General features: G+C 52.9%; 2 protein-coding genes across 7 annotated transcripts; one reads left to right on the forward strand and one right to left on the reverse strand.

The window, feature by feature from the left end:
• Window positions 1–1,977: 1,977 nt before the first annotated feature.
• Window positions 1,978–23,038, forward strand: GLIPR2 (GLI pathogenesis related 2). The gene is made up of 5 exons (XM_028108640.2): window positions 1,978–2,083; window positions 12,013–12,121; window positions 12,469–12,572; window positions 14,415–14,492; window positions 21,514–23,038. Exons 1-5 carry the CDS (start codon window positions 2,071–2,073, stop codon window positions 21,672–21,674), a joined length of 465 nt encoding a protein of 154 aa, XP_027964441.1. The 5' UTR covers window positions 1,978–2,070; the 3' UTR covers window positions 21,675–23,038.
• Window positions 6,310–15,761, reverse strand: LOC148162432 (uncharacterized). 6 transcript variants are annotated; one of them, XR_015766891.1, is made up of 5 exons: window positions 15,542–15,761; window positions 13,892–14,029; window positions 11,772–13,770; window positions 10,929–11,113; window positions 6,310–7,897 (listed from the first exon to the last, which is right to left on the reverse strand). XR_015766891.1 is itself a non-coding variant. In XM_088019052.1 (4 exons), exons 2-4 carry the CDS (start codon window positions 11,905–11,907, stop codon window positions 7,871–7,873), a joined length of 351 nt encoding a protein of 116 aa, XP_087875178.1. In that variant the 5' UTR covers window positions 11,908–13,770; window positions 13,892–14,939; the 3' UTR covers window positions 6,310–7,870. The 6 variants fall into 6 exon arrangements, 1 of the variants encoding a protein (XP_087875178.1); XR_015766890.1 differs by having other exon boundaries at window positions 13,892–14,053; XR_015766892.1 differs by lacking the exon at window positions 15,542–15,761 and having other exon boundaries at window positions 10,929–11,116; window positions 12,263–13,770; window positions 13,892–14,939.
• Window positions 23,039–23,244: the final 206 nt, after the last annotated feature.

The raw sequence follows: 23,244 nt of genomic DNA on the forward strand, positions 1-23,244 counted from the left end.
GGGGCACCTGGGTGCCACAGTCAGTCCAACATCCGACTCTTGGTTCTGGCCCAGGTCATGATCTTGGGGTGGTGAGACCGAACCCCACTTCTGGTTCCGGCTCAGGGTGGAGTCTGCTTGAGATTCTCTCTCTCTCTCTCTTTCCCTCTGCCCCCCTCCCAGTTTGCTATAAATAAATAAATTCTTTAAAAAAACAAGACTTCTAGAAGAAAACAGAAATATTTCATGATCTTGGAGTAAGGAGTTCTTAAATAGGACATAAAATGAAAAAGAAGTGGTAACTTGGGTCAAACCCTCCCTGTGTCTGACCTTTGTTGCCATTTCTCTCATCTCTGCTGCCTGGGCACCGGTTGGGACCAGCTGGGCAGTGGCTCCCTCCAACCAGCCCTCAGCCCTTGGAAGGGGCAACTTTGGCACTGCCCTAACCCCACTCAGCACACTGTCCCTTCCACAAGCTAAGGCCACCTCTAGAGCCCACAGCATCCCACCCCGCACAGACTCCAAAGATGCCATTAAACTTTGGATTTTGTCCTCCCCACCCCCTCCAAGCCCACCCTCATCTCTGTATGGGGGTGAAATGGGAGTGAAACTCAGTGGTCCTTCTCAGCAGCTAGAGTGGCTCCATTGTGCTCAGCTGTCTCCACTCAGGGCCTTGAAGTTTTCCTTACAATGGAGACAGCCTTCTAGAGATCCTAGAGGTGATATGGAACAGGGTGTATTTGGTCATTTCAATGGGGATTTGTTGGCAAAATGGGAGAGGGCGTTGAACACAATGGGTTGGATCTTCATCTAGCACCAAAATTCCCTTTGATTCAGGGTGGGCCACTCTTTCTAACACTCTACCACAGTTTGAAAGTCTGACATAGGGGGAGGAAGTAGAAAGTACCATTGCCCTACTGGACATTTGAAGCCCATGATACTGCAAATTCTCCCCTTCCGATCAAGTCAGTTCACTTCAGTGCCCATTTATTGAAAGGGCCTACCTAAATTTAGCTTCCTTTACTTAGGAGTTACTCAGGGGAGTGACGCAGGTGACCCAGGGTGTGTCTTCCTGCAAGTGCTCTGTTGTCACACAGGTGTGGGGCCATGACTGAGACCAAGTCTCCCCATTGCCAGGTGTGTACTGACCACAGCCCTCAACGTCAAGAAAGGTCAGAGCCTCTGGAAGTTAAAGGGACCCAAAGGCCGTGAGGGGTAGGTGGGACTCGAATGGGCAGAGATGAGCCAGCACCCAGGCTGAGGAAACGGACCCAGCAAAGGCGAAGAGGGAAGTCTCTGAGCGTGTTTGGGGAATGTCAAGAAGTCTAGTTTAACTGGAGCATGGGATGAAGTTAGGGAGTTGAGACAGGTCTGGAGCCAGACTTCAGGGGTGGGGGATTTGGCTTGGTTTAATAGCCAATGAGGGACAGGCCCACAGGTCAGAGCAAGGCTGCCGCAGCCTCCCTGGGAGGGACACGCAGGGTTGGCGAGGTTAGGAGGGTGAGCCGGACTCCAACCCTGATTCGCACCGGAGGGTATGTCCTGTGAAGAAGAGACGCCCCTGGAGTCCAGTGTCACTGGGGAGCAGAAGGCGGTGCACTCGGAGCCTGAGGTGTTTGTGGGGGTCAGGCCGAAGTGGAGAGAGCCCCGACCCCTGGTGATGCGGGCTGGAACTGCCTCTCTCGTGCCGCGACAGCAAGCACTACGGTCCTCGCAGCGCCTTAGCGGCTTCCCTATGCACCCCCATTCCGTCCCGAGAGGGGCAGTTCGGGGCTGAGATCCGGGAGGTCCCGGACTCCCAGTCCACACCGGGAGAGCCCTGGACAGTCGAGGGGGTCCCTTCGCTTGGCGAGTTCTCCCGATTGGGAGGCGCGCGGAGAGCGGAGCGCGCAGCACTTCCTCCCGGCAGCCGGCGGGGTGGCCCCCGGCGCCTCCGCCGGCAGCTGCCGCTGCCTTATAAGGCGGGGGCCGGGCCGCGCCGGGGGAGGGGCTGCGGCCGCCCGGCCTCCTTCTCCGGGGTCCAGCTGCGCGGGGCCGGTAAGAGAGCGCAGCGCAGCGGCGGCGGGAGCCGGGGAGCGCGCCGAGGGGGCCATGGGCAAGTCAGGTGAGCCCGCGGGCCGGCCGGGCGAGTGCGGGGAAGGCTCTCGAGCCTCGGCTCCGAGACCCCCGCCTTCACCCTCCCCCGCGGCGGGCTGGTGGCCGGGGGAGCGGGGCGGCCGCCGCTACGCGGGGTCAGGGCGCGGGCTGAGCTGCGAGACCCCGGCTGCGGACTGGAGAGGCGTACGAGGCGAAGCGCCCGGAGGCTCCGCGCCGGCAGTTTCCCGGGCAGCCAGGAAGCCGGGGTGGCCGTCGGGCCACCGGGAGAGAAGGAGAGAAGGCGAGACCGAGGGAGGGTCCCCCTGTCTGCGAGCCAGAGATTGCGTCAGGGAGGGTGTCCAGGCGCTGATGGGATTAGCGCTCAGCGTCCGGCCAAGGCGTGGCTTTTGCTTTGTTTCTAGAGCAGAGTTACAATTGGAAAAAGCCTCCAAACTATGACAGCATCTCTTGCTACAAAACAGCTCTCCCCAACCAACCTTCCTAAGGACGGCTCTGAGCATCCTTTTCTTCTGTCGTTGTCCCTCCTCCCCTGAGTGTCCTCTTTGTGCCAGGCTCTGTCTGGCTCCACCCGGGTACAAAGTCGCGCTTCCCCTTTATCTCTGACCTGTCGCTGCCTATCCTCACCACTGTGGCTGTCCGGGTGAACTTTCTAAAATGCAGATTTGTCCCGTCACTTTCTAACACCTTTCATCCCATTGTCGGCAGGTGAAAGAGTAGGTACTCTTCCGTGGGGCGTGGGGCCCCCTGGGAGTTGATCGTCACCTCTTTCCTCCCCCTGCACGCATCTATTAGGAGGCTGGCACGCTTGTCCCTTCCCCTGGGTTCCCTCTCCCAGCGCTCGCCACCACCTCTCTGCCTCTCCCACTTTGCTGAGGTTGCAAATCCTCTCCATCCTTCTAGGCTCAACTTGGCCTGGGCTCCCTGCCCTGATTTCCCCCCCCCACCCCCACCCCCCAGGGCCGGCCCCCTCTGTGTCTTCTTTGTTGCAGCCCTCCCAGCAATCAGCTTGGGACACTACCCCAGCCATGGACCTGTTTTCCACAGACTCCTCACTGCTGGGGGCCAGGGGCTGAGTCTATCCCAGCATAGTTCCTGCCTCACAGGGCGCTCTCAATGAACAGCTGTCCAACAGACTTCAGAAGTCCTGCTCCATGGGAATTTGGGGCTTTCATCCTTGGCTGGGTGAGGCTGGGTCCCTCCTTGAATCTCTTCTCAAGATCCAGACTCATGAGGTACTGGTGTCGAGAGTAAGTGGCTTTCCCTGGCCTTCATCCTGACCTGCTGTGACAGGTCTGGCTTTCAGCCCTGGCTCTGCTAATCACTTGCTGTGTGATCTTGAACAAGGCTCTTTCCTTCTCTGTGCCTCATTTTCCCCATCTGTACAGTGAGGGTGGCCCATATGCTCTCCAGTATGGAGAGGTGACATAAGGAGTTGTCATGTAGTTCAAGAACAGGGTGATAGGCGGTAATGAGGCAAGAGCATGGCAGATGTGAAAAAGCATTTTGAGAAATCAACTCCTTTCTCGGTACCGTAAGAGAAAATCCACAAATTCTCTAAAGCTACATTTGTGTCAGTTGTTTCTGGCTTCTTCCCTAAGAAACAGTTTTCCAGAACTTCTAATATTCAGCCGTATGCCCATTCTTCTATCTGTTCATCCATCCTCCCTCCCTCCCCTCTTGGTTCCTTTCCTCTTTCCCGCTCTTCCCCCATCTATTTCTTAGCTGTGTGCCAAGCTGCAGACCCCCTGCTGTGGCGGGCGCGGCCTCTGTCCTCAGCACCGTTCATTTGGATCGGGAAACGAATCCTAAAGCTGATTGAGGTGGGGGTGGATAGGCTCCAGTAAGAAGTGGGAAATGATTCAAGCCACAAGGCGGGTACAGGTGGAGAGTGGCAGATCAGGGGAGGGAGAAATCTCCTCTGCAGAGGGGATCATCGAACCTCGCGGAGGATCTTTACCCATGGGCCCTTGGGTGCCGCTGAAAGACATTGCTCTGAAAGCCCGAGTTGTGCCGGGGTGGAGGGCGGCTAAGACGGGGAGAGTGGAGGTGAGGGTCAGGGGAGACTCTTGCCCTTACCCAGGAGAGAGATGACAGAGGCATCTAAGGACTGCAGAGGACGAGGAGATGGATATTTGAGATGGTAGCCAGAAGCAGCCCTGGGGACCGTCTTACTGTGAACATGAGGGAAGGGCCAGCAGGGTGAGTCTGGGTGCAGGCTGGTGGTGACACTCAGAGGACCAGCGGTGCACAGTCAGGCTGCTCTCAGAGGTGGAGGGCAGTGGTAGAGGACAGGAAGAGCTGGTTCAGGCAGGCATCCCCGCCCCCCTCCCCTGCTTTCCCACCCCACCACACATACCCGGGGACCTTCCAGAATGCTGGTCCAGGCCTATCTCCCTCATAGGCACATGCATTTCACTTGGCTCTCCCAAAAACAGCCCCCAGGACAGTGTCTGGCTCCCCTAAAGGTACCCAAGAGAAAGTGACTTTTCTAGGTGACCCAGGCCACATGGGCCTTCAACACAGGCCCAACCTTGAGGTTCCAGGCCACCAGCCAGAGGTTATCTGTGCCTCCGGTGGCCATAGCACTCACAGATACTTATCCACGCAGGGGCTTTATGTGGTTCCAGAAAGACCAGGGTAAGGAGTCAGCCCCTGCCTCTTCCGGTCCTCAGTTTTCTCATCACTGCATAGAGGCCAATCTTTTTTTAATTTTTAACCTCAGATAGGGGCGCCTGGGTGGCTCAGTCGTTAAGTGTCTGCCTTCGGCTCAGGTCATGATCCCGGGGTCCTGGGATCGAGCCCCGCATCGGGCTCCCTGCTCAGCGGGAAGCCTGCTTCTCCCTCTCCCACTGCCCCGGCTTGTGTTCCTTCTCTCTCTCTGTCAAATAAATAAGTAAAATCTTTAAAAAAAAATTTTTTTTTAACCTCAGATATACGTCAGAGCTTCCTGGGGTTGTAGGCATTGCTGAAGATGTATCACACAACTGACACAGCTTAAATTCCAGAAGACACCTGGCCCAGTGCTTCGAGGTTCCCAGGACCTGCTCCTAGCCCTGGTCTCCCTGCTGGGCTTCATTCTGCAGTAGGTGTGATGAGGGCAGAGAAGAAAAGCACTGGCCTCAGGCTCTGTAGAAGCCTCTGGTCCCTAATAATAGTGATTACCAATTATTAAGCTCCTAGTGCATGCCAGACTTGGAGCTAGGTATTTTATACATGTTACCAACATTTGTTAACAACACTACAGGGCAGGTATTATCAATTTTGTAGGTTTATAGAGGTTGACTACCTTGCCCAAGTTCACACATTGACCAGTAAGTGGACAAATCGGGATTTGAACCCGGGTTTCTGCCTTCCCAGCCGCTTGCTTTTCCCTCTGCCACATGGACCACTTGCCGCCTGCTCCCCACCTGCTTCTCACCCTGGATTCCAGCCCCATAGGGACCTTTACACAGCCTGTGGTTACCTCTAAGAATCTTAGTGTCCCACTACCCACATGTCCCAGCACCAGAGGACAGCAGAGCAGAAGGCCTTTTAGGGACTGACAGCCCAGGAATTTCCTACCAAGCAGGGGCTCTCACACCTCTGCTAGGGAAGGCTGTGTGGACCAGATCATTCCAGCAGTTCCATTTTCATGTGTTGATTTTATTGAAAAAAAAGGGGGTGGGGGGAGGAAGTGATTCAAAGAAAGGGTTTCCTGCTTTGAAGCTACTTTGAAATCCACAGATGTCATCCATCCTTCCTTCACACAGGTGGGCAAGCAGCGGGCCGAGAGGCAGGGACTTGCCCGGTGCCTGTGGCAGGCCCGAGGGGCCGCAAGCCCGGCCGAGAACGCCCAGCCACTCTGCAGGCCAGAGCTAGCTCTCCTGGGCTCCTTCAGTCCTGCAAGGACTATTGTCTGCCCACGAAGGGGCTGCCTGGGGCCAGCGCTCCGGGACATCCTTGTTCCCAAGTGGGCAATTGGACAACTCTTCATTGTCCATCATTTTTGCCCTTAGGGAGAGGAAGACGTATGTGAACTGAAAGTGTGCAAGATACGAGGGAGGGGAGAAGGTGAAGGGAGGGACATTCTTAGATCTGGCTGTAATGTGGACTCATTGTGTGACCTCAGGCAATTCACATAGCCAACCGAAAACCACAGTTTACTCCTCTGTAATGAGAAGGCTCCCATTCTAGTGCCTTCTCGAGGCCCGTGTGGGGGCTCCATTCATTTGTTCATGTATTCATTCACCCTGCATGTGTCTGAGACCAATTTAAATACCAGCAGGCCTGCTCGCTTTAAAAAATCTAGGTTTGGTTTTGTTTTAAGATTTTATTTATTTATTTGAGAGAGAGCAAGCGAGAGCATGCACAAACCTGGGGGAGGGGCAGAGGGAGAAGTAGAAGCAGACTCCCCGCTGAGCAGCAGCCCAACATGGAGCTCCATCCTGGGACCCTGGGATCATGACCTGAGGCTCAACCAACTGAGCCACCCAGGAGCCCCTAAAGTCTAGGCTTTGACAGGGCAGTTTCTCCCAAGGCCAGAGGCCAAAAGGTCTCTGCCCAAAAGTGACGATAATAATCATGGTTGACATTTAGGATCTCTTCACTGTGTTCTGGAACTATTCTAAAGAATTTTTTTTAAAGATTTTATTTATTTATTTGACAGAGAGAGACACAGCGAGAGAGGGAACACAAGCAGGGGGAGTGGGAGAGGGAGAAGCAGGCTTCCTGCCGAGCAGGGAGCCCGATGCGGGGCTCGATCCCAGGACCCTGGGATCATGACCTGAGCCGAAGGCAGACGCATAACAACTGAGCCACCCAGGCGTCCCTCTAAAGCATTTTCATAAGTTAATTCATTTAACTCTCACAACAACTCTGTGAGATAAGAAACTGTTCTCCCCATTTTATGTATGGGAGAAAGGCACAGAGTGATTAAGCAACTTGTCCAAGATCACACAGCTATTAAAAGGCAGAGCTGGGATTTGCCTCTTGAATTTCCTGGAACCCAGGCAGGAAGAGCAGGAGCTACCCAGGCTACCCGTCTGGAGCTCACTCCTTTTTTTTTTTTTTTTAAATCAACTCATAATTTTTCTTCCTGATAAATTAGCAAAACCGGCTTTACCCCAAAGATGGGACCAGGTCTCTTTTCAGCCTTTTGCCAAGGGGACAGGAGGAGCCTGTCCACAATTTCCACCCTGATTCCTGATGGGCCTCTTTGGTGGGGATTTTGGAGAGGGCAGAGACATGAGTCATGCTGGGCCCAGGGAGGCCTCAGAAGAGGACCAACGCTGAGGGAGGAGTCTGTCCCAGCCAACAGCCAGAGGGAGGAGGCGCAGGACCTGAGTTTTTATCTGGCAGTTAGAAGCCTGGGCCCCAGAGGACCTTCAAGAGCCCCCATCTTAGTTCAGCGCCCCTCCTGTGGTGGAGACAGCCCCGCCCCGACTCTGTCCCCCAGCCACAGGGAGCCAGGCCGAGACAGCTCCTCCCACCTTCCAGGGGCTCTGACCTTAAGCCCCACAACTGTCCCCGGCAGCCCCTGGTTTTCGTCTGGGGCCCCTCAGACAGGTCTGTCCATAAAGGGCTTGGCACAGAGGAGGCTTTTGAGAAAGTTCTTTTCTCCTCTTCCTTCCTCCTCCTCAGACCGGCAGGCCCAACCGTACTGGGCTTGATCCTCCTCCTGGATCTGGTGACCCCGCTGTCTCTTCTGTGTGCTTTCCTCTGGGCCCTGGGCCTTGGGGGTAGTACGGGGTTAAGGACAGGGTTTCCCTCTTTGTGGGTCTACTACCCCTGGACCATTTGTGGGACCTTGGGCAGGTTACTTCTCTTCTGGAGCCTCCGTTTCCTTATAAAAAAAAAAAAAAGGTACAGTAGTGGGGGCTCGTACAAAAGGTGGCAACAAGCAACTAAGACCATGTGCAGGCCTGGCCCCTAGAAATGGTTGGTCAGCAGAAGAAAGGACCTCTTTCATTCTGGGCTGGCACCCTGAACCTGTCGTTTTCTGAGCTTCAGTTTGCCCTCCTACAAAATAAGGATATCATTCCTACCCTCGCCCCTTGTGGGGTGGCTGTGAGGGCTCTCCCTGCCTACTGTGGGGATGGGTGGGTTTTCTTTGACTTTTAAGCTTTATGCTTATCTGTGTTCTAGAGTTTTTCTACAGAATAAAGTGTGCCTTTTGCTGGGTGTGTTCACAAGTGATCTCTTGCCCCCCCCACCCCCACTCCGGAGGCTGAGGCCCTGCTCTGAGGAGCCACCTGGGCAGGGACTGGCCTCAGAAGTGTGGCTGGGGGTAGGGAGAGAAGGCTCCCTTATCAAAAAGTCTTCCTGACCCCTTCCTAGAAACCCTGGCCCAGCACACTGGCCCCACTGGCAACAGTAACCAGCATTGGCTTCTGGGCACCAAGCTTAGATTGGGCACAGGAACTTTCACTTTTGTTTCTTTTTACTTCCCACATTCTGGGAGTGCAGTGACCTAGTTTTTAGCAGCCTTATACGTACCTCTCTGCTAAAAAGACTGCAGGACCCATAAAGCTACTGGGTCCAGTGCGACCTGAGCCCGGCACTCAGAGCTGCCTTTAAACTGGCTTCACCTTAGCTACCCACCTGCTCCCTGGATCTCCCCCTCCTCCCCATAGCCCCAGATCCACCAGCTCTCCGGTCTGCCCTGGCTCTTTCTGTGCCCCCTTTGCCTCCTCCCTGCCTCCTCCAGGGAGCCTTCCCTGGTACACTGGTGGTCCCCATTGCCTGCACCACTCAGTCCCATGCACCTCCTGTGGTGTCCCATTGTGGCCTGCCGGCGACATGGGAGCGGGCAGGGACATTAGTGTGGGCCTCGCCAAGCCTGTCCCTCAGATGGGGACCCGCTGCCACCTTGACCATGTGCACCCACACCTGGCCCTGCACAGACACATACGCTTGTGATCACTCCATCTCCTTAGAGAAGCTCTGAACTCCTTGGAAGCCTGAGGGTAGCCATTCACTTGTCTCCTCTCACCCCACCCTGATGGGACCTTATGGGATCTCAGGATTGAGGGGACTTGAAGGTCATCCGATTGGCCTCCAATGCCTGAATCCTTTTGAGAGGAGTCACTTGTTTGTACTCCCCCAGTGCTGGAGAGCTCATTACCTCGTGAGGTCACTCTTTCATTTTTTGGAAAGCTTTGATTGAAAGTTCTTTCTTAGGCTGAGCTAAAATCTATCGTCCTGCCCTTTCCACCCACTGGCCCTGACTTTGCCCTCTGGAGCCCCAGAATTCATCAGAGGTCTCCTCTGTGTCTTCCAAAGTCTGAGCTCCAGGATGAACAGACCCAGTACTTGCCACCATTCCTTATAAGACCCATGTCCAGCCCCTTCTCCACCTGGTCATCACCTGTGGACGCACTTCAGATGGTTGCCGCCTCTCAGACAAGGTGGGGGCCAGGCTGGGCGAGGCACTCTGGCTGGGCACTGGCTCCTACAGGACAAGCAGTGCCTTTGCCCAGGAGCTGGTGGGGTTCTAGCCGCCAAGCCACCCTGCTGACTCCTTTGCGTTTCATCAACAAGAACCCCTCTGGTTCCTACTAGTCGCTATGGCTTCCACCTGAGATATTCTGTTTTGTTTTGTTTTGTTTTTTAATATTTTATTTATTTATCTGACACAGAGAGAGAGTGAGAGCACAAGCCGGGAGACAGAGGGAGAGGGAGAAGCAGGTTCCTCACTGAGCAGGGAACCCGACCTGGGACTCGATCCCAGGACCCTGGGATCATGACCCAAGCCAAAGGCGGCCGCTTAACCAACTGAGCCACTCAGGCGCCCCTGAGATATTCTTTAAGAACCTCTGTGACTCCGTTATCCCAAATACCACGTTAACATATTCAACCCAAAATCTTTTTTATTACTGTGGTAAAAAAACACGGGACATAAAATTTACCATCATAACCATTGCAGGGTATGCAGTTCAGTAGTGTATGTACATTCACATTGCTCTACCACACATCTGCTGAACTCTTCCATCCTGAAAATCTGAAACTGCCCAGTAAACAGTACCTTCCCTCTTCCTCCTCCCTCCCATAAACATGAAATCTTTATCTTTCACACAAACAAGGGTTTGGCCCCTCTCTTGACCACAGAGACCCGAAGAGTTCAGGTTGTAGCTCCGCCTCTGTCTTGGTGACAAGATGGTAGACAGCAGCTACCATCACTCCTTCCTTCACGGTGTCCCCCATGTCTGCCTGTCAGCCACAACCTCCCAGATCCTGCTGTTCAGCCCCGCCTCCCCCTGCCCACACTGCTGTGACCAGACCTCACTGAACTGCCCCGCTGGGCCCCAGAGGCCTAACTCTTAAGGTGATTGGAACCCCCTTGGGCCGGCTCAACTGCCCCCCACCACGGGCATGGCCTGCAGTTACCTCCTTTCTCAAGGGCCGCATTTAGCCCTGAGGGTAGGCCCTGCCCTAGGTCTTTCTCTTCCTGCATCTCCTCAGAGACCCAGTGGGATTTGATTCGAAGTCCCAGGAGACCTGGGGAATCTGGCTGAGGGAGGGGGAAGACTCCCTACGGGGTCATCTCAGCCTCTGGGGTGAATGAAAAGAGCAGAGGAGAGGAAAGGCAGCTGGTGAATGACCCGGGGCGGGGGAGGAGTGGCGCTTTGTTCACCCTCCACGGTGCACCCTTACTGCCCACGGCCAAGCCTCAGGGGCAGGCCCCTGCCAGATGAGACTAGCTTGGTGTAAGGGCCGCCGTGGCTCTTCCTCATAAGCCACCCGATCCCAGAGTCCTACGGCTGGTGCTCAGTGCCCGCCCAATCAGCCTCACTGGCTCCTGTCTGGGCAACTTTCTGATCCCCCCCGCCCATGGTAGGTTACTTTTCTCCAAGTTCCTCTTGACCTATGCTCACCTGCACCTTGGCCCTCTCACTCTGCCGGTGTCTGTCTCCAAGGCCGTCTCCCTTCTGTGTGTGAGCTCCCCGAGGGCAGGACAAGGTGGCTGTGTCTCCGGAGCTCTCGCACAATCCAGGAGCCAGAGTGGAGGCGGCGCTCAGAGAGCAGATGAACTGATGGGTGGGGGATGGGTGGCTGGCTGCTGCTGAAAGGATGACGAACCAAGAGAGGGACGGATGAGTGGTGGGGAGACGGGTGAAGGGTGTGGGATGGAGGGGGTTCCATTCCCACCCACCACGGAGGGGTGGCTTCCGTCCACCGCTGACCTTGCCTCCGCCTCTTATTCTCTCCCTAACTCCAGCCTCCTTGAGCTTGTTCGTTGGAGGTCATGACCCAGCTGGGCACAGGCTCAACCTCTTCCCTCTCTGCATCCCTGGGCCCAGCTGCCCCCCGCCCCCCACCACATTCTTTTCCGCCCTGTCCCCCCCACTCCACTGCCCCAGTGCTGCCCTCCCCTGGTCCCCTTCTTTATCTGTCCCAGTCTTCTGGTCTCCCCAGCACAACGCAGGCACCCTCACCACAGCCAGGCCTGTTCTCCCTGGGCTCCCACCTCCAGCCCTTCCCAGCCCCCACCACACCCCATAGGTCCAGTCTGAGTTACCCGGGCTCCACACGTTTTCTCCCCAGCCGTTCCGGTCTCCCTGTCCCGCCCCCGATCCCCTGCACCTTCTGTGCACCTGCGGCCCAGCCTCCGCTCAGCAGACAGCAGAGTCTTTCAGAAACACACATCTCCTCATCTCAGCCCCTTGTGCCCATTCAGCCCCTCCCCATTGCCCTGGACAAAGCCCCAAATCCCTCACGTGGTCCACAGGGCCCCACGTGATCCATGAGGTGCAGATGTGCAGAGACGGGGAGGCTGACATCAGGGGTGTGGAGCAGGGTGTCACGGTTGCTCGGCTGGCTGGGGTGCCAAAAGGGGCGCGGCAGCCCATCCATGTGGCCTGAGGGTTGAGCTGAGCATCACTCTGAAGCTGGCCATCATACTTTCTTGGTGGGTCTTTTCTCTGCACTGAGACCTTCTCCATTTTGAAATTATTGCAGCTTCCAAGCAGTTTAATAATGAGGTCCTGAAAGCCCACAACGAGTACCGGCAGCAGCATGGCGTCCCCCCACTGAAGCTCTGCAAGAAGCTCAACCGGGAGGCTCAGCAGTGAGTCCCCCAGGGCCCCGGGGTGACTCCGGCCCTTCATGGCGCTGTTGCCGCTGTCACGGAGGGGCAGTGGGGTGGCCAGAAGAACATGGGTTTGGGGGGCAGATACAGCCAGGCTTGAATAACCCTTGTACCACTTACCTAGGCAGGTCCTTTTCCCCCGAGCCTCGGTTTGCTCCTCTGTAAAATGGGGCTGTTGTGGACGCAGAAGAGAGGCTGGCCTGATGCTCCTGATTTGCACAGCTAGCCTGGGGCAGGGAAGGAAGCTCAGCCACACTAGGTTAGGACTCACCCTCTGGGGCTTCCCTGGGCTGGCCCGCTCTGAGGAGGCACATGGACTCTGGCAGGTATTCAGAGGCCCTGGCCAGCACAAGGATCCTCAAGCACAGCCCGGAGTCCAGTCGTGGCCAGTGTGGAGAGAACCTGGCATGGGCCTCCTATGATCAGACAGGTAGGTTGCTTTCTCAGCCTCCCTCTCCTCTGCCTGAGCTGGGCCTGGGACCTCCAGTATTCAGGCCCCAGCACCCTCCTCCACGTAGCTTTGGTGCCACAGGCCCAGAAAGGGAAAGGGGCCCCAGAACTCTCTGTGTGTGCTCCCAGGTCTGCCTGCAGCTCACCACAGTGTCTCAGATGGCTGGCTCAGGGCCAGGCCTGTGCTGGGTGCCAGGGACACACAGATGAGTCAGACTGCCCGACCCTCCCCTTCGGAAGAGCTCCCAGCTGAGGAATGGGGGCGGGGGAGGCAAATCATTTCTGTGCCCTTTCCGTGCAGAGTTTCAGCCTGACCCTGTGGGCTCTCAAGTATCCCCAGACACAGTTTTACATTCTTCACATTTTGCTTTCTTTTTTAAAGTGTTGGTGTATTCACTTTTATCCTCAGAAAAATGCAGTTGAGCTTTTTTCATGTTAGAAAAAAAAAAAAAAATGAGAAAGACAATCCCTCCATCCAAGGTCGCAGCCTGGAATGGTGATCCTGCCACACTGACCAAACATTCTTGAGCTTCCTGGCTCTGACAGGGCTGCTGTGGCTTTTTAGGAAAAAGTGCTGGAGAGAGCTACTTTGCCCTCTGAAGCCTTCTCCAGACCCCAGCAGGAGCATGCCTGCCCGCCCCCCACCCCACACCCAGGGCCTGACATTCCTGGGAGTTCCCTGGGGAGGCCTGCAATCCTCTCGGTTTCCCCAGAGCAGCGGGCCTCCGGGAGAGGTGTGCGCATGCTCCTGAGGAAGGCGGGAGCCTGCAGCCTGCAGCCTGCAGCCTCCTTTCCAAGCCAGGCCATGGGCCCTGATGGGAAGAAGGCTCCCTGAACGGACAGGAGGAGCAGGCAGTGGAGGTGATTGGTCCCAGCCTTGCGTTGGCCCCCTGTGGAGCCCTGAGCAAGTCGCTACCCTCTGTGGCCCCGGTTTTCCCATCTCTGTCTCCGCAGGCTGTCTTTATCCCCACCCTGGCTACACATTGGGATCTTTTGCAGCGCTTTTAGAAAACACCAATGCCTGGGTCTCTCCTCCAGAGACACTGACGCAGTCTGTGGTGGGCCCCGCGTGTCAGCCACGTTTCAGTGCTCCCCCCGTGAGGCCGGTGTGTAGCCTCTGTTCTCTGAGGCCTTGCTTCTCAAAGTGTGGTCCGTGGGGAAGCAGCAGCATCTGGGAACTTGTGAGAAATGCAGACTCAGAGCCTGCACAGACAACTTTGACCTAGGAAGTCAGAATCTGCATTTTAACAAGCACCCCAGCTGATCCATACATATATCAAAGTTAGGAGTGAGACTTACTGCTGTGGGATGGAGGCTCCTTGCTGTGGCCTTGACATCAACAGTTCCCAGGGAAATGCTGTGGGTTTTCGCCTACCAGCACCGGCTGGACCAGCAGATGCTTAGAATGAGGACCCACCAGCCCAATTGCCTTTCCTCCTGTGGATATTTCAGGAGACACACCTGGGGTGGGGTGAGGACAGAGTGTCCCGAAAACTCAGAGCATCATTAGAAGCCCTTGGAGGACATGGCATTCAACCCTCGTACAGAGGCCCAGAGAGGGGGAGGCCTTGCCCAGGATTATACAGTAAGTTAGTGGCATGGCAGGTCCCCCAACGCCAGGCCAAGGCTCTTCCCAATCCCCAGCAAGGCCCCCTTTTCAGCCTGGATACACTCATGGGCAGGAGTCCCTGTTTCAGCTCATTGGTGCTTTATCAGACGTCTAACTGTGGGGTGGGTGGTATGGGGTTAAGGGGAGAAGATGGAAGGAGTAGCGAGTGGGTTGATTTTGCTGCTGAGTTTGAAACATGTCTTTTCCATACAGGAAAGGAGGTGGCTGATCGATGGTACAGTGAAATCAATAACTACAACTTCCAGCAGCCTGGCTTCACCTCTGGGACTGGTGAGTGAGGGGGTCACCCCAGTGGCCTGGGCCTGGGCAGGGTTGCCATTGGGCATGTGAGTTTGGAAAGGCACTAACCCTCTGAAAATCGATCCTTTCCCTCCTGTTTTACCTCTTCCACATTTCTCTGGCTCAGCTTCTCCCAAAGGGCAATACTCTCTTTCCCCATCACTTTTCCCAACACACACACACACACACCCCTCCGTCCGAGAACACGTGAGCCTCGGATTCCTGCCCCGCCAGCTCCAAGTTCTCCACGTGACTAGAGTGTGCCATAAGGAGGCTGTGGATTTTAAAAAGTTCCTGAGTGCTCCTCCCGGAAGTGGTCCTATAACCAGTCATCCTAGTGCCAGTCTTGCTCCCCTCTGCTCCCAGCAACCAGAATATTCCAAAGCCCTCTCTTCAGGAAAAGGGCCACACTGCTCACTCTCCCCTTCTAGTCTTAACGCCCCCCCAATACCCTGCATCCCTCCTACATGCTCCCCACACCTCCCACCTCCCAGGCATCCCCTCCCCCCTCCCCCTTCACCTTTTTTCTCCAGTTTGCGGTTCAGATGAGCTTGGAGTGCAGACAGCCTAGAGCTGCTCTCAGCTCCAGCACTATTAGTTGTGTGAACTTGGATTGACTCTCTGTCCTTCCCTGTCCCAGAGGGAGAGGGAGGGGCAAGGCAGTAGCCTCTAGGGCACATTGAGAGCTGGTGTGTGGATGCAGGCAAGAGCTGCAGGCCTCGGCAGCCCTGGGACCATCCAGCTTTTCTGTGAGGCCTCCAGGGTGAGCAGTAAACATTTGGCTGACTGAAGCCCCAGGCAGCCACTCTGAGTTCTGGGCTCCCTCCTGCCCCTCAGCCGACTTCTCTCACCTGGCACCTGCCTATCTTTCCTCAGAACCGACTCAGATCTACTTGCGGCCCAGGATGGGTTAGAAGGGGCTGAGAGTTTCTCTGACCAGAAGGCGCCAGGAAAACTGAAAAGGGGGTTCCCTGCCCACCCCCTACCCTACCCTACCCTACCCCATCCCCCCCCTGGGTCGAGCCCCTATGGCCTCTCACCCTCTGGAAGATTCTTCCGAAGCAGGAAGTGACATGCTCTCGGAGCTAGTCACTGTTTCCTGTGGTTTGCTGCTCACCCCTCTTGGGCAGGGGTTCTTGCAACAGTGTGGGCAGGACTGTGGGGCAGAGGTGGTGGCATCTGCTGGGGCATTTCTCCTCCCAGCTCTCCAGGCCGGGGCCAAGGAAGCTGCTCTCAGCGGCCTAAGTATGAATCGATGGTTCTGTGGCAGTTAAATTCGAGAAGTGAGGGAGGGAACCGGAACAGCCTCCGCCCGGTGATTAAGGTTCTATGAAGACACAGAACGTGTCTTCTTTTCATAAAGTTCAGTGTCCAGAAGGCATTTTATTTCACAGCCTCTGGATTTGCTTTTCCCATGAGCAAGGCTCCCGAGCAACCGGACACATGTCAGGGCAAGTTACTAGCATTGCTGATGTGTGCCTGCCACTTGGCCGTTGTAAAGTGTCCGCATTCCCGGCCACATAAGCCTCACAACACCGGTTGTAGGTGGGGCTTTACTCTACCCATTTTGCAGAGGAGGAAACTGAAGCCCAGAAAGAGGAAGAGACGTCTTTTAGATCTCCTATCCTCAATCCGATGCTTTTTCCATGGCTCCTGCTCCAAGGTGGGAATCTTGCAAGTGTCAGAGCTGGGATGGGACTTGCCGTGATCACTGACCACCTGTCCAACCCATTGCCCCACATCTCCCACCCCTAAAGAGGAAAACCCCAGAGCAACTAGCCCCTAGGCTGTCCCAGGTGCTAGTGGGCAATGCCTGTGGACAGGCAGAGCCTGAGCTCAAGACAGGAGGACAGCTTTGGGTGGTGTTAGAATCAGAGCTTGCAAGACCCTAAGACCCTTCCCATGCCTCAGGCTCCCCCAGAGCTGCTTCGAGCCGCACCATTGTGTAGGGATTCCCTGACCCGAGTCGGTGTTGTAGGGAAAGAGCCTTTGAAATATCCTGTAATCTATCCCCACCCACTCACCCTGAGTCCACATCTTGTGATGAAGGACACAGTTCTCTGCTGCGTGGTGAGCGGAGAGAAACTGTTACTTTGTTACATTCTTTTTTAAAATTAATTTATTTATTTGAGAGAGAGAGCAGGAAAGGGAGGAGGGTCAGAGGGAGATGCAGACTCCCTGCTGAGCAGGGGCCCCAATTCGGGACTGATCCTGGGACTCTAGGATCATGACCTGAGCCGAAGGCCGTCGCTTAAACAACTGAGCCACCCAGGCGCCCCCTTTGTGACATAATGAGTAGGTTGGTTTGTTCATTTATTCTGAGTAAATAATACTTTTACATGATATGAAATCTGCAAACTGTGTAAGGTAAAAAGTCCTTCCATTCCTGGTCTCTAGCACTTTCCCTTCCAACCAGTGATACCCATTTCTTGTGTGTCATCCTAGAGTTGGTCTGATCTTATACCAGCATTAGGTAAATATGGTCTCTTTTCCCCTTTATTTATACCCTGGTATATGATCTGTTTTGCACTTGCTTTCTTCACCCAGCAGATTGTTAGAGATTGTTCCGCGTTAATACAAAAAGAGCTTTGTCATTCTTTCTTACTATTGCACATTATCATTATTGTCTTGCAAGGATATACTGTAACTTATTTAATGTGTTTTTTCAAATGTATATTCTAGGAAGTTTGGGTCGACTGCAGGAAAGGAGAATGTGATCCCTTTAGGGGAAAAAAAAGGTTTTGTGTGAGTTAGTGATTTAGTTAGAAACCACTGTGTATCTGATGGTTGCTAAAGAAGTCGTGTCCTTTAACTTGTTTCTAAATACCCATACTTAATTATCTCTGGACAAAAACCTCCCCGGCCAGTGGGAAAATCACTTAGCCTCAGCTGTTTGGAAAAGGCTTCCACAGGCATGCGAGCTGCTGACGGGCACCTTGTGTCTGTGATCATTTTCTTGGTAACCAGTGGATAAATGGCCGTTCTTCCTTGTCTGGGCAACAGAGAGAGTGGGTGGTCAATAGCCAAAGTGGCCGGTTCTCTTGAGAGAAAAGGCTCGCATGGAAAAGGGCTTGAGCCTTAATGAAAAGACAGCCTGTGGAAGCGGCGACACCTTGCAAAGCTGCTGGAAAGCCTGGAGCTGTGACTGAAAAAGTAGGAGGACCAAGGGGGAATAGGCAAGTAGTGTTTCTCTTCTATTTTGAGGTGAAAGTCAAGAGTTTAGTGGGCAGTGGTTAATACAAGTTTAAGGATAAGTGGAAAAGATGCCTAATTATACGTTGGGGTTTGTTTTCCTTTAGTTCTTGCTTTGATTTTATCACAGCAGTTCTACTGATTACTGTTTATGGTTTGTTATTCTCATAAACAATTTGGTAACCTAAAATCTTTTATGGATATAGACAACAAAATAAAATAAAGTATTACCTAAATTTAAAAATTATAAAAATGGAGTTCATCTGTAGGGCAAAATACACACAATCTTTTTTTAAAGATTTTATTTATTGTGAGAGAGAGCGCGCGCGCACGTACACACACACACACACACACACACACACACACACACACATGCAGGGGGGAGGGGCAGAGGGAGAGGGAGAAGCTGACTCCCAGCTGAGCAGGGAGCCGATGTGGGGCTCTTTCCCAGGACCCTGGGATCATGACCTGAGCCGAAGGCAGACGCTTAACCACTGAGCCACCCAGGTGCCTGCCTGCCTTCCTTCCTTTCTTCATTTTCTGCTAAAACATATTTACCATAAAATTAACCATTTTTAGGGACGAGTCCCGCATCAGTCTCCCTGCTCTACGGGGAGCCTGCTTCTCCCTCTGCCTCTCTCTCTGTCTCTCGTGAATAAATAAATAAAATCTTTAAAAAAATTAATCATTTTAAGAACACAGTTCAGTGAGATTAAGTACATTCACATTGTTGTACAACCACTTCCCTATCCATCTCCAGAACTTGTCAGCCATCTCAAATTGAACCCATTAAACAATAACCCCCATCCATCCCTCTCTGCCTCCCCACCCCTAAGCTCTGGTGACCACTATTCTACTTTCTGTCTCTATGAGTTTGGTGATTCTAGGTATCTAATATAAGTGGAGTCATATAATATTTGTCCTTTTGTGTCTGGTTTATTTCCCTTAGCGTAATGTCCTCAAGGTTCATCCTCAAGGTAGAATGTATCAGAATTTCATCCTTTTTAAGGCTGAATAATATTGTATGTTTATATATAACATATTGTTTCTCCATTCATCCATTGGTGGACATTTGGGTTTTTTTCCCTTTTGGCTATTGTAAATAATGCTGCTAAAACATTGGTGTGCAAATATCTGAGTCCCTGCTTTCAGTTCTTTTGGGCTTATACCTCGAAGTGGAATTACTGGATCAGATGGTAATTCTATATTTCATTTTTTAAGGAACCACCATACTGTCTTCCTCAGTGGCTGCACCATTTCACATTCCCACCAGCAGTGCACAAGGGTTCCAATTTCTGCACAGCCTCACCAACGCTTGTTATTTTCTTCTTAAAAAAAAAAAAATCCACCCAAATGGGTATAAAATGGTTACCCTCTTTCTTTCTTACCCTATGGGATACTTAGCCACTTCTGATTCGGTTTTCCTCCTTCCCTCTGTCTCTTCCATTCTTCATGTGGTGTTTGTTGAGCATCTCCTATGTGCCAAGCTCAGTGCTAGGCACTGGGGACATTGTGGTCAGTAAGACAGGTGCAGGGGCGCCCGGGTGGCTCAGTCGATTAAACGTCTGCCTTCAGCTCCGGTCATGATCCCGGGGTCCTGATATCGAGCCCTGCAACCAGGCTGTCTGCTTAGCAGGGTGTCTGCTTCTCCCTCTCCCTCTGTGCTTTCTCTCTTGCTCTCACTTTCTCTCAAGTAAATAAATAAAATCTTAAAAAAATAAAATAAGACAGGTGTGGTCCCCACCCCTCAAGGAGGAAACATAATCTCTTCAGTGTTGTTTGAGCAAATGAATGCCATTCTGTGCTACAGAAGTCAATATTGACCTGTCAAAGGATCTCTGTAAGTCCTTAACAGTAAAGGTGGGAAGGACCAGCTTCCACCCTCTACTCCTTGGAGACGGAAGAATTTATGGTCATTGAGCAAAGAGTACATTACAGCAACTCTTTGACCCCCAAGTGGAAGGGGAGTTGGAAGCTAAGCTATATTAAAGGTTTGAAAGAAGCAGTGAGTGAGGGGCGGGCAGCCTCAGCAGTGGGACACTGATGCTGAGAAGCTCAGCAAACCACAGAAATGTGTGGAGGGTCAGGCAGTAGCTTGAGAAGGAACTGGACTGTTTGGCTCAGAGCAGAGGGAATTGAAGGAGGCTCTAACTTGTCAATGTCTCAAAGAGCACAAAATGTAGAAGGCCTGCACTTGCAGTGAGGGTAGAACCCAAGTCCAAGGTGGTTCTTCCGTATACCTTTTCGTTCATTCCCTCATTCATTCCACTCATTCATGCAACAAAGTCTTATTTTACACTTTTCCTGTGCCAGGCTGTGCCAGGGTACTGAGTATAATTTGGTGAGGAAAACAGTTTGGTTCCTGCCCCTGTGAGTCTCTTAGCCTAGTGAAGGAGCCAAGCAAAATGAACAAGAAATCAAACGCACATAACCTTGCAAATGGTTAAGAATGCTCTGAGGGGTAAAACAGGGTATGATAAGATGATCTTGGGAGGGAGGTGTTCAGGAAATAAGTGATTGTGAAAGACTTCTCTGCACAGGTGACATTCAGCCTGAGGCCTAAGGGTTAGGAAGATGTTGGTCATCAGGAGTGCATTCCACACAGTGGCCAATGTGTGCAAGGGTTCCATGGTGGGAAATAACCGGACATGTTCAAGGAATGGAAAAGAGGCCATTGGGCCAGAGCATTCCCTTTCATCTGAGGTGCAACTGGAAGCAATTGAAGGATTTTTAAGTGGGAAAGGAAACAGATATGACTTATGTCTAAAAATGATTACTCTGGCTCCTTTAGAGAAAGTGAATTGAAGGAGGCACAGGTGGACGCTGGCGAACCGATCGAGGGCCATTACAGTGGTCCAAGTGAGAAAGTTTGTGGTTGGAACCCACGTTTGGGGAGTGGATGGACTCAAGATCTATTTTGGAGTTAGAGTCTCGAGGATTGAATGATGGCTTGTTGAGGGGGAAATGAGGGAGAAGGAGGAATACAGACCAAGCCTTAGGGTTGTGTGCATAGAGGGAACATTAATGGAAATGAAAGGTAGGAAGAGCAGTGACTCTGGGGGAACCAAAATCAAGAGTGAGGTTTGGACAGGTTACATGCCTGGTTGCCATCCAAGTGGAAATGTCAAGTAAGTAGTTGTATCTGGAGCACAGAGGAGAGATCTGAGCTAGGAAAATAAATTTGGGAGCCAGGGAAAGATGAAATTGCCTAAAGAGTACAGCAAGTGAAGAAAAGCAAGCCCAGGACTGAGCTTTGGGAAGGGCAGGCCCCTCCAACATTTACCAGCGAAATGGAAGAGGAGGAAAAGGCAGTAAGATGGGAATGCCAAGAGAGGGCAGCATCATGGAAACCAAAAGAGGGGGTACTTCGAAAAGGGGAGGAGTCAACTCTATTAAATGTTCCTGAGATGTCAAGTAAGAGAGAGACAAAAAGTGATCTTTGGGGAGAAACATGGAGATCATGGGTGACCTTGAAGAATACAGTCGGCGGGGCGGGGTGGGAGGCAGGTGCCAGTGGGGTGGCATCCTAACTGTTGGGGTCACTTGGCTTCGTTGTGATCTCTGGGAAACCATGAAACCTTTGGGCATCGGGAAACGGTGAGGTGAGGAGGGTCTTGTGTGGCTGATCGAGAGGAACTGATGCCTCAGAAACTCAGGCAGGCAGAATGTTGTATGTTTCCTGCCTCTGACTGGTGTATGTGAAGTTCAAGCTTCCCAAGCCTGACAAGATGGCGCAGGGGTTCGAGGATCCTTAGAAACATCCTCCTCCAGATTCTGCTAACTAACCCGTTTCCCTCTCCCCCTGCCTCTGCCCCTCCAGGACACTTCACAGCCATGGTGTGGAAGAATACAAAGAAGATGGGCGTGGGGAAGGCATCTGCAAGTGACGGGTCTTCCTTCGTGGTGGCCCGATACTTCCCAGCGGGGAATGTCGTCAACCAGGGCTTCTTCGAAGAAAATGTCCTGCCTCCAAAGAAGTAATTCATTAAATGTAATGGGAATGTGGCAGACTTAACATGGATACGAAGTGCCTAGAACAACAAAAACTCAGCTGTGTGTCTGTCCCTGTGGGTGTATGTGCTTGTGTGTGTGATGCATGTGAGTGTCTCGTGCACACGCACTTGGATATACAGTTCTGTATGAACTTATTCTTATCAAAAGGAATGAGCCTATGAAGCCTTTACCCTGATGGTTCCCTAGACCACAATTATTTGGACGTAGGGGGGAAAGAATCAATTTTAAAACTTTCTTTTTTTTTTAAGCAAACTTCTTTTGTACATTTCTTATAATACCCATCCCGGGTCTTTTTCTATTCTAAACGTTCATGATGCTTCGAGGTGAAGTTCATTTTATGTGATCTTCATGCATTGTAATCTACTTTTGGTAGATATTTAAGATGATTAAACTCTCATCTAAATGGAACATAAAACAGCTTTAAACACGTAAATATAAAGCAGCTTCCATTGGAAACATGGGACAGGCAGGAACTGCATTTCACAAAATGATCGGGATTTCTCAGTTGTAAGACATGATGTCATCTGCATGCCTCCTGGAATTCTCTAATGGGAATGCCAAAGAACAAATGGAGAGAAAAGTTGCACTTCCTTGCATTTTCTGTCTTTAAATAGCAAAGTACCACTACTACCACCGCCCTTGCCCCCCTCCCACCTTTTTTCTTAAAATCCTCTGGCATCTCAGAGCTCGGTATGTGCCCCCTGGTTTCTGGGGCCTGGGTCTGAAAGTCACCCTTCCCCCCCTTGGCTAGGTGGCCCAGGGCCTGTTCTGGGAGGAAGCCCCTCACACTGCCCGGGCTCTTGGCCAAGCGTCCGACCGATGAAGTCAGTGAGCGTGGGGGTGAGTGTGAGCTCACCAGGGCCCCCAGAGGAAGCCCTCCAGCCTCTGCCCTGCCCTCGCACACAGGGCGGGAGCCCTGGCTTGTTCCGGCAGCCGTGGCTGCAGCTGTGCCCTGCTCCCTCCTGGAGTGTGTGACAGGCCCAAGTGTTCCAGGGAGATAGCCCATGTGGGGGCTTAGACTCGCCAGTTTGGCTCTTTGTTTTGCCTCACACCCTACAAAGTGCCTCTGAATAACGATTTCACATGGTCCTCGTGGGAGGAACTGACCCAGATGCCAAGCTGGGTGTCCTGAAAGCATGGCTTCTCCAAGCGTTAAGACGGCCGGGGTGGGAGTTAGGAGGCTGCCGCCTTAGGGACGTCAGAGCAGGCCAGTCAGGGAACATGCTTCCCGAAGGTCTGCACTGCACTGTGAACACAGCCTCGTGCTGTGCCCTCCACTTCACCCGGGGATAGTGACTGAGACAACAATAAAATTTTCTTTTTTTGTGTAACATCTTCCATGTCATTCATGCCCGATTCTTAATCGGTGACTAAGGTAATCATCTTAGTTCCTGTCTTAGGTAACTGAGGCTTCCCAGTACGTCCAACCTCTCCCCCGTACCTTGCGCCCCTTTGGCAGCTACGTTTTGATCCGTGTGACCTACCCTCACAGGGCTGACTGGACTGAAGTGGACATGTGATCCAAGGGCAGCCAATC

This window comes from Eumetopias jubatus, unplaced genomic scaffold (genome assembly GCF_037043125.1).
Source record: "Eumetopias jubatus isolate StellerSeaLion01/CBP00866 unplaced genomic scaffold, mEumJub1_p1.0 scaffold_15, whole genome shotgun sequence".
NCBI lineage: Eukaryota > Metazoa > Chordata > Mammalia > Carnivora > Otariidae > Eumetopias > Eumetopias jubatus.